The 10,303-nt window shown below is 44.6% G+C and overlaps 1 protein-coding gene across 1 annotated transcript in view; it reads right to left on the bottom strand.

The window, feature by feature from the left end:
* Positions 1-5,617: 5,617 nt before the first annotated feature.
* The window catches only part of PTS (6-pyruvoyltetrahydropterin synthase), a 6,738-nt gene continuing 2,052 nt past the window's right edge, over positions 5,618-10,303 (bottom strand). The window contains exons 2-6 of the mRNA XM_009638436.2: positions 9,480-9,559; positions 8,019-8,041; positions 6,954-7,010; positions 6,571-6,641; positions 5,618-6,048 (exon numbers count right to left, since the gene is read on the bottom strand). Coding sequence (XP_009636731.1) covers positions 5,907-6,048; positions 6,571-6,641; positions 6,954-7,010; positions 8,019-8,041; positions 9,480-9,559 — 373 coding nt within the window. The 3' untranslated portion in view covers positions 5,618-5,906. The remainder of the gene's footprint in view (positions 6,049-6,570; positions 6,642-6,953; positions 7,011-8,018; positions 8,042-9,479; positions 9,560-10,303) is intronic.

Here is a 10,303-nt window from a genome sequence, read left to right on the forward strand (position 1 = left end):
TGGTTCTGAATATTGTGAAATATTTGGCTTTGACCTCACAGATGAGCACATAAAGACACAAATAATGGTCAAGATCAGTCCCCTTCTCCCACTGAGCCATGCCCTTTTTCTCCCTGCTAAGGTTGGTTTTGCTTTAAAACAGGAGCACCTTACTCAACTGTGCCTGGAGTGATACACTAATGGAATGTTTCTGCAGAATTTAGTAGAAATAAATTTTTAGGGCCCAGCTTTTAAATTGACATCTGTTTCACTGGCAGGGTAATTAGAAGAGATCTGAGTATGTGGTATCTTCTGCTATTGCAGTGCACAACACAATAAAATTCTAATTAGTGCTGTAAACTACCGTTCTCACTGTTGATATGCCTATCTCGTAAGATTACAGCTCTTTGTCTTGGATAATACTAGTGAAATTTTTGTGGCAACTCCCATTTATCTGTGAGTACAGGACATTCAGAGCAATGCAGTTCACCTCCAGGGAGATCAACTCGCACTGGCTTTGTCCCGTTGATAGGTCTCATCAGTGGCATTCTCATTACCTTGTACACTATTCAGCAGCAAATACTAGCACTTCCTTTTACATCCCTGTCTAATTTCCCTGGTAAAACTTAATTCACAAACATACCCAGGAAAAGGAGTGCAAAGGGTACTGCATTGTAACCAGGAATTTGAGCCCAACATATGGAAATTTCCTTGCTCTAGAAGGAAGGGAAATAAGGGTGGGGCCTGCAACACCCAAGAAGCTCACATCAGTGAGCAAAAGGCATTGCTGAGACTAAAACATGTGAAACTGCTCTAGAGAACACAAAAAACCCCAATGCAGTAGCCAAACATAGTAGTCATCAATAACACTAAGAAAAGAACTAGCATCACCTCAGTTTCCAACCCTGAAGTGCAAGCAAAGGAAGATCCTCCTTTGATTCAGAGCTAGATGTCCCAAGAGACAAGAATATGCCACATTATCTGGCCCTGCCACCAGGACATCTGCCTATGTCTTCCTTTTTTGCCCCAAAGGCAATCATGGAGCCACTCCACCACAGAATCTGTATAAGGATGTCAAGCATTTTGCTGGAGTTCTGCAGCAGAAACACATGGCAGAGACCAACAAGGTCCTACAGCTGTGGGGGGTGCATGTAGAAGACAAATGAATCATCACATATAAGACAACCCTTTCTCCTAGAAAATGCCCCTTGGCAGCTCACGCTCTAGCTCTCTAGCCTGTCTTCGCTTCTGAGAAAGCCACAACACTTTTGTGCACAGCCAGGTAGGCTGACATGAGGAAGGTCCACAGAAATGAGACAGTTTGTCTCCCTGGCCCATTTCCAACACTCGCCAGAGAGCTGCCAGTGAAGAGCAGCCAGTGTTGAAGTGCACTGCTATGGTGCTGGGAGGTCGGGGCTCACCCCAGCTTCTTGGAGTACAGATTTCACTTCTCATTAATATGTTAATTAATATAGATATAGCAGGAGGCAGTGCATCACTCGTTCGGGGAGTAACCCAACAACCACCCCAGGCAAGGCCCCCAGAAAATGAGGAACGTGCAGTGAGCAGCTAGGAAAATGTCACCCAGCAAGTCAGCCCTCTGGCTCTCAGCTGAGAACTCCGGGCAGAGACGGGGATGAGTCCTCTCTCTCGGCAGCTCAGCAGCTCTTAGTGACAGCAACTCCTTCTCTCCCAACAGCCCGCTGCTCTGTTCACAGCGATCTTCCCAACCTTTTTGCAGAACAAAGTTGGGGGCTCCCTGTTGCTTCATTCAACCTCTCGTTCCCTCCCAAGGCACTGCCAGTCTTGGGCACCAAAGCAGGCAGAGGTCCTGTGAACACCCTTGCAGCCTTTCTTGCCTTCCAGGCACTGTGCACACATACAACAAAGCCATGCTACAGGGAAAACCTCAACTCAGGAATCATAAGATATTGCCGGTTGTCTGAACTTGGAGGAGCAGCTCCTGGTGTGGGCTCCATGACCGACACACAGTCCCTCATCAGAAGCAATGCCTGGATTATTTATTAACTCGGTCATTGCTGGAGCTACAATGAGCTATAAAAGCCTAGGGAGTGGCACATAAGACTGAGTGGCAGATCTTGATTCAGTCCTAGCCACTGTTTTTCGCTTTGCTGATCCTTTTGTAATGGTGTCCCTTATGCTCTGCGACGTTTCGTAATTTCAGGCATCATAGGAAAATGATCAATTCCCACTATCCACACTGCAAAAGCTGGGGCTGAACTGACAGTCGTCCTGTGGTCAGTGTGTTTCAACCACAGAAAAGAGAAGACTTTTTCTCCTTGCAGCGAGGCAGAATGGGAAAATGTTCCCTAGAAACAATTAATAAAAAAGAAGAGCTGCTGCTAAACAGCTTTCCTTTGAAATTGGGCACCCCCAAACTTTGCTTTGCTTCTAGCTGGCAGAACCAAATGGTCACATTGCCTGAAGCACAATGTGAGCGTAAGCGCAGCGCAAGCAACCAACGTGGCCAGCTTTTTGCACAGACTCCCCATTCACTCAGTCCCTGCCCTGGCACTACTCCTCTTCAATATAACCTAATGATTTACCTCTCCATGTGACAGGGAGGCAGAACTGGGTCTTCCCCCTCAGTTCCTACTAAACACAGCACTTTTCTGGTCTTGGTGTCATTATACTGCTATTTACATTTATGTGCACTAAGGCTGGAAGTCTTGCTCCTACAGTAGCTCTCCTGGGATCAGCTTTGACCTTTTAATTGCTGTCTTGGACCCCACCATCATCTGAACAGTTCTCCTTCAAACAATTCCATTACTCAGTAACTAAGTCACAGCACAGAAATGCTTAATGTTTAATTATGTGAGTTAATTATTTCCTTATTCCCTCCCTTCCTAACCTGTGAATTTGGAGGCTGATTCCTACAGAGACTTCCCTACATGCAGCTCACACGCACCTGCAAAGATCAAGACCCCTCTAAGCAGGAGAAGGGACAGAATACACTGTAATTTCTTGGGAGGTAGGCAATTACAATTCCAGCTCCGATACTGCCCACCCCCTCCATCCAAGCAACTACCCAGTCAACCAATTTATTTCCATCTCCCCAGATCTGCTGACACTTAAACCGGAGAGATCAGAATAAAGGATATGAATACATCTCCAACACACAACACAGCAATAAATATAAACGCCCAAGCTATTGTGGGACTTTGTCAGGGCTATGCTGCACTGCAGTAAAGGATGAGGAATTTGAGCTAGTTTTTTCTGGCCCAGCATCTGACTTCATGCTAATAATAGCAACGGGCTGTGCTAGGTAGATGTAACCAATTGTTTGCTTGTTTCTTGTCAACAATGTCAACAGCTAAATTACTCTTCTGATAAAGACACCACATGACATGCTTTAGTCTCCATGACTCACGGAAAACAGCAAACACTTTGTGAATCATCATCATCATCAGCGACCACCCAGCATGATTTACATCATTTTAGCAAACCAGAATGACCTCGCACACTAGTGAACTACAAACCACCGGGAGCATTCAGATGAGCTGCAAAACATGCCCAGCCAGAGTCCACACTGAAAAGAGCTGATTGGTTTCACATCTGATTGGGGAAAAAGGGGGAAGAAGGTGCAACAGTGTGTCTCCTTCATCTGATGCACTGAGCACTCCCTACTTGCGTGACACTGGAATAAACCTTCAGCCACTTACTCACCAGAGTACTAACTTCAGCAGGGGAAACAAACCACAGTGTTGGAGCTTCCATGGCAGAGGTTTTGCTCTGCCAAAGAAGAAAGGTTGGAATATCCCTTATTTCCAGCCTTTTCCTACTATTCCCTATTCTGCTCATCCAGGAACTTTGAGCAAAGATGGATGAAGGCAGGAGACAGCACAGAATTGTCCTCATATAAAGCAGACATAGTTTAAAAGAAAGCAGTCAAAGCATTTGTTGGAACTGAAAAAGGAGGAACTGAAAGGAGGCTGTAGCGAGGTGGGGGTCGGCCGCTTCTCCCTGGTAACGGACAATAGGATGAGGGGGAATGGTTTGAAGTTGTGCCAGGACATGTTTAGGCTAGACATTAGGAAAAACTTCACAGAAAGGGTTGTCAGGCTCTGGAATGGGCTGCCCAGGGAGGTGGTCGAGTCCCCATCCCTGGAGGTATATAGCAGAAGGATAGATGAGGTGCTTGGGGACAGGGTTTAGTGGTGGGATGGCACAGTTAGGTTAAAGGTTGGACTCGATGATCTCAAAGGTCTTTTCCAACCAAAGTGATTCTATGATTCTAACTGTAAAAACTGCTTTCTAGTAGAACTGGTAGCTACAGAAGGATACTTTACCCTCAGCCTGTAGTAGAGTCAGGCCAAGGTTAACTATTAGGCAACCTTCATTAAACCTTTCTAAACGGTGCTGTTTGCTACCATTATTCAGATGCATAATTTCCATGTAAAGCAAGGGAATTATTACCCTGGATATAACTTTTTTAATTCTATGCATTAAGTTATTCTTCACAGCCATACCAAATTACTCTTCAGGATGTTGCTACAGTAACTGTTCCCTAACTGGTTTTACATGCATTCCTCTTTCAGCACTTAGCTTTCACGTTATGCCTGCAATTTTGGGAAGCTTCAGAATAATTTGGTTAGTGTTCATTTATACTTATCTCACAGCCTCATCCTTTTGTAACAACCTATGCTGAACGGTGTTGCATCTCCTAATCTGCAAGTGACAGGAGGAACCTGAAGCCCTGATGACTGACGCATACCAAGTGCTTCTTTTGTCTACAAGGCCTTCCCAACATGGGATTCTGATGAGGAAAATACCGTGTAGCTATTGATCATCACAGCAGCAACGTGAGCTGACTGCTTTCTCCAGAAAGATGAGAGAGTTTGATCCTGTCCCTACAGAACTCATTAAGAATAACATGCTTGATCCAGCTGCTTGTGCCAACAAGCTTTCCAGGGGGCTCCAGTGGATATAGACTCCAGGTATCACAGGTCCTCCCCTACTATTTTGGCTGTCCACTATCAGATGCAGAATGGAAAGTCTCCTGCAGCAGGGATGACTCCTCAGCCAGGTGAGGATTATGTCTATATATCCGTACTTGCCCTGAGCTGACATAGCACCACAGGGTATCTAAGAAGTGAGTACTACAATGAGACAAAATCTACCAGAATTTTCTAAGATGAAAAGTGTTCTCTCAGCAAACCTTCAGAAGAGTGGCATCTTTGGGACACCAGCTGGATAACCACTATTTAAGGGTTTATTCTCACCTGCTTCCACTTTCACCCATGCATCAGGGCACTCTTGACACCACTGGGGCTGTAATGTTTCAACTTTGCAGTTTCTTCAGCTTCCCATGCTGATTCTCAACAACATACTGTTCTCGTTATCCCAGCATGCTTTGTAAGCTATATTGCTCACTGTATCAGTTCCTTACACAGACAAAGACCTGCTATCCACAAGAAATGAGCCTATAGCACATGGGAAAAAAAAAAAAAGAAGAGAATCATGTAGTTATCATTCTCAAGGATGTTTCACTATTTGATCAAGAACCAAAACACCACCAAAGACAACCACGTTATTAAAAATAATAAATTAATCCAACATTTAATTGGAGAAAAATCAAAGCCTTTTGTCACTGGACAGGACATACATTTTGCCAGGCCATCTCCTCTCTAGAAAGCTGCTTTATTTAACATGGCACAATTGAAAATTTCACATCAGCTTGGTGGCTTGGGTTTGCAAAACAGGAATGTCTTGAGAAAAAGCAGACAAATCAACAAATTGTGAAAACCCGAATTGCTAGATTGCTGTAAGAATTCTTGAGACATCTGTACTTGTCCTTATGTAATACATAGCCTATGTCTAGGTGTAGGAAATACAGTGAGCAGGGTTGAAGTAATCTGCCGATCTGATTATGCAGCGGTTTCTGACCAATTAAGCTTAAGCTCATTTCACTTCTCAGAGATTGTTTCTTCTCCTTTATAAACAACAATGTTCTGGTCCGTTTCATACACTTTGACCTTATAAAGAGTTCCCATGGGCAGGAGCTTCTTGAGGTTTTCCCAGATGAACACTGCAACGTTCTCTGTGGTGCTAAGAATGAAACACAAGCAGATTCAGAATGACAGCAATGATATTTGAGGCTGTACCCAGAATAGGCAGGGGGAGATGCTAAAGGCCACAGGGAACCACGCGGGCGGCTTTCACATGATGACACCCAGAATGTAAGTGGGGCTTGAACCATTGCCAGCAAACGTGGATGAAATGAGGTCTAACGAGGTCATATCTGTCTCCCCAAGCTGTCCACAGAGCAGTCTCATGTGACAAGTGCCAATTTGCAAAGGGTTCCTCAGGTGCGAGCAAGCGGTGCCTTCCTGGGTATGTGGGACAGCAGCTGCCCCAGCAGGCCTGCACCCAGCCCAGCACAGTGAGGCAGGCTGCACGGCAGCAGGGCTGGAAGGCAGGCAGGGCACCCGGCGCCTGACATGCACAAATGTGTGTCACAGGTGTGTTACACACACAGGTATCAAGGGTGCTCTTTCAGATGTAGGACTAAGACCTTAAGACTGTTCCTTAACCCTGCAACCAATGCCACGAGGAGTCCCCATCACCCACCTCACAAGCTCAGCAAAGTATGGCACATCTTTATCCAGGTTTTTGTGGTCAAGCGGTTTCATGATTGCCTCCTGCAGAGAGAAAACAGTGACAACCTTGTCCCTGTTGGTCAGTGGAGTTGCAGTTCAAATTACCATGCAAATGGGACTGGAGCAAGGCGACGGTATGCACAAAAGGATGAGAGCCCTGCATCCACCTGTTAACTTCCTACCTGGAGTGGTACTGCCTCACATCACAGTGCTAAAAGCATTTTAGTCTTAAATTATTCCTTAATTTCTTCTTTATTTCCTAACATCAATTCACCATGCCTCCACCCTACTACTAGACATTGCTAAGCTCTAATCAATTTTCCCAGGGGATGTGTAGGAAAATAGTACTATTACCTGCATATATTCTTTCAGGTCTGTCAGGTTTATAACCATTCCTGAGACTGGGTCAATCTGCAGGGAAAACAAAAGGGAGATTAGTGGCCTAGCTACATGTCCTTATTACCAAGGCTTCCGTGTGTACAAATCAGACTGTGAATATCTGTGCGCTCAAGACACCTGAGCCACAAGAAAAATATCTTTTCACCTTCACACACTGGATTCCAACTCTATTCCTGTGCTGTTCCCAAAGGCTACATACAGCACACAAACAACTCCAGTTGTTCCACTCTCTCATAAAAGCTAAAACCAGTGAGAAAAACTCACTGAAACACTCAGTCTTCAACAATCTAGCATGACCATAAGCAGGAAAACAGGCATTAAGCTGTTGGGTTGAACAACCAGGGACAAAACAGAGACCAGCCTGAGCTCAGGGCATCCTCACACCTGGAGAAGGCACAGCTCCAGAACAAAACCAGGTTGTGTAGTTCACAGCGTATTTGGGGAATGCAGAAGGCAGAGACTTTAGAATTTTAGTTTCAGATCTGAATAGAAACTCCCTCTCCTATGAATCTTCAGAAAGTTGTTTGGAAAACACTAAAACCAAAGTGTTATCTAAACAACTCTGCAGAATACACAGAAAAATTACAGGATGAAGGGTGAAAAACAACTGCAAAAGCTGAATTTCCTTTTATTTTTGCAGCAAAATACTTCGATAAACCAGCAGAGAACCAGTTACTGGAAGTGCTAAGCCTCCCTGTGGCTCAGCAGTCACCCAAAGGTGCCCCATACATCTGACCAGAGCCTATATATTCTGCAGCAAGGCTCTGGCAGACTGTTATGTGCTCAGAGGATAACTACAAACCTTGTATTAAATATGGTCATCTGCAAATCCTTGTTAGAGGCAAGGTGAATAGGACAGTGATTATGGAAAAACTTCTTCTGTAGTGATGTATACAGTGTTTCCACAAATGCCCTGGGAAACCTAGCAATTGAGCTACAACTTCAGTACTATGGAAGACGGGGACCCATCTATCTACCCTGCCACCCTAAGGAATGGAAAAAGCTGTTGATCACACTTACCTCTCCACGCACAGTGACTATAACTGAAAAAAAGAAAATATCAGGTCACAATGACACCATGGCACCATGACCCTAACAACAAAATACACTACTGATTGGGACAGACAACCCATTCATGGCTAATCCACAAGGACTGGTGCAGGCTTCCTAGCACGTAAAAGCAGGACTGTTTTTATAAAATGGGTATCCACTCCGCAAAGAATAATGACTCAGTGTCACAGCTTGTCAAAAAGTCATTCTGCAAGGTCTGATGCCCAGAAACAGACCACTACCCCTGAAATGCCCCTTGAAGGCAGAGAGAAGACCAGATGACTTCTCAAGTACCTACTCCCTATGACAGCCTCCACCCTGCACACTCGAGATCAGAGTCTCTTGATCAGCAAATTCTTCTGGAGAATGCAGACACCCTAGGTGCCCATACAATCACCAGATCTCCCGAGACAATAAGATGAGGGGTTAGCTTATAAGCCTTCTGACAGAACAGAATACCGGAGAAGGAAAGTAAGGGATGAAGTGGCCACCAACTAAGAACTAGAATTACTGCAAGGTGTCATTACAACCCAGGAGTCTTTTCAACAAAAGAGACAAACAGTTAGAAACATCATCCTTTTAAGCTCAGCATTCCTTCCCACTAACCCCAGGAGCTGAGAACGGAATCAAAGCTCACTGTGGGACTCACAAAAATAGAGAGTGATTTGAGCCTGGTTGTGATTCTCCTCTGGGGTGGAAAAGCCCCTTGGTGCTCTTTTTCTCACTCTCTCTCTTCCCTCCCGCCCCCTGCCCTGGCAAGGAACAGTTTGAGAGACGTCTCCCTAGCTTTCCAGCAATTTTTTTTATAGTGGGAACACCCTTATATGAGAAAGCAAGAACTGTTGTGCCTGTAAGTCAGCTTTAAAATGAGGGACAGATCTTCAGTCCAGCAACTTGTCAATCTGTTTTTCCTGGTAAAGCTAGTAGCTCTGTAGCAGACGTTTCCGGGTACCTACAATACTAGCACCTACAGTGCTAAACAGGGAGCCAGCCTAGTAACTGGAGAAATCTGATTCTACGTGCATAGGCTATACATGGTAGGAGAACAACGTATGAAAACAATATTCAAATAAAGTTTATGGGCTGCTTAAATTGCATGTCTTTTGCTTAGATAAATCTTCATTCAAAACATGGTGATTTTGCAGATTATAAACAAATAGATTGGAATAATGAAGAGACATTCTGAGATAAATATTTATTATCTATTGAACGTAACAGCTTGCAAATCCCTGCCATGGTTCAACCTCCTGCTGCTGAGGATTCCTTCTAATTCTAAAAAACCCCCAAACCAGCCACTAAAAGCCATACCAGACTGCTGAGACACATGACTGGCCCAGCTCTCCCATGGGTTATTCCACATTCACACCAGCCTGCCTTGAGAGCAGCCTCTGTCCACGGCTACATGTGTAAGCATGGAAGTCAACTCCTTACCTTTGTAGTTGTGGCCGTGGCCATTTGGATTGTTGCATTTCCCAAACAGCTTCAGGTTTTCTTCATCACTCAGTGATTTACTGTGAGAAATATAGACATGGCGTTTCAGGATCCATTCATGGCTTTAATTTAACTGAGATTGCTTTCTAGCTCTTCCATCTATTCACTCTCCCAGATTTAACCCACTAGCTTTTTCTACTCAGGAGGTACAAACAGAACCAGAGGAGTATTTGGCCCATGAAAAGACGGTGTTGACAACAGGTTTTTTTTCTGCTGTGGCTTGGTATTTATATGTGCAGGTTTCATAACAACTGCCTAATACCACTGCTGTATAAACACTAACAGCTATTCACATGCGAACATAGCAAAATCACTTGGGCTCCTAGGAGTAAGCGCCTGGAGCAAACTATGCATATTATCATTTTTATTATTAACTAACAAAGCTTAGGGATCTTCTCCAAGAAGTATAAAAGACAACTTCCCTCTCTGAAGCTTTCCTTTGGAGAAATTCAAGTGTCTACTCCAAGGAATATTTCAGGTTAAGGCACTCTTTAGGAATACCTAAATTTTGAGCAAAAGGTGACAGATTAGGGAGCACAGTGTTGCTCACAAGTTGCAAGCATAATTCATCCCATCTAAAAACAAAACTTCTCGTTACGCCTAGTTAAACATTGGTGTCTAAAAATCAGGACTGGCTACTGCAGGCTGCAGAAAGTGGACTAAAAGAGGACGGCAGCAGGCATACGGGCCCCCGGCTCCGCAGAGGTCACTCGCCACGCACCAAGGCAACCGCCCCGCAGCTCCGCGAGGCCTTTGCACCGAGG

This window comes from Egretta garzetta, unplaced genomic scaffold (genome assembly GCF_000687185.1).
Source record: "Egretta garzetta isolate BGI_Z169 unplaced genomic scaffold, ASM68718v1 scaffold365, whole genome shotgun sequence".
In the NCBI taxonomy this organism is placed as follows: domain Eukaryota; kingdom Metazoa; phylum Chordata; class Aves; order Pelecaniformes; family Ardeidae; genus Egretta; species Egretta garzetta.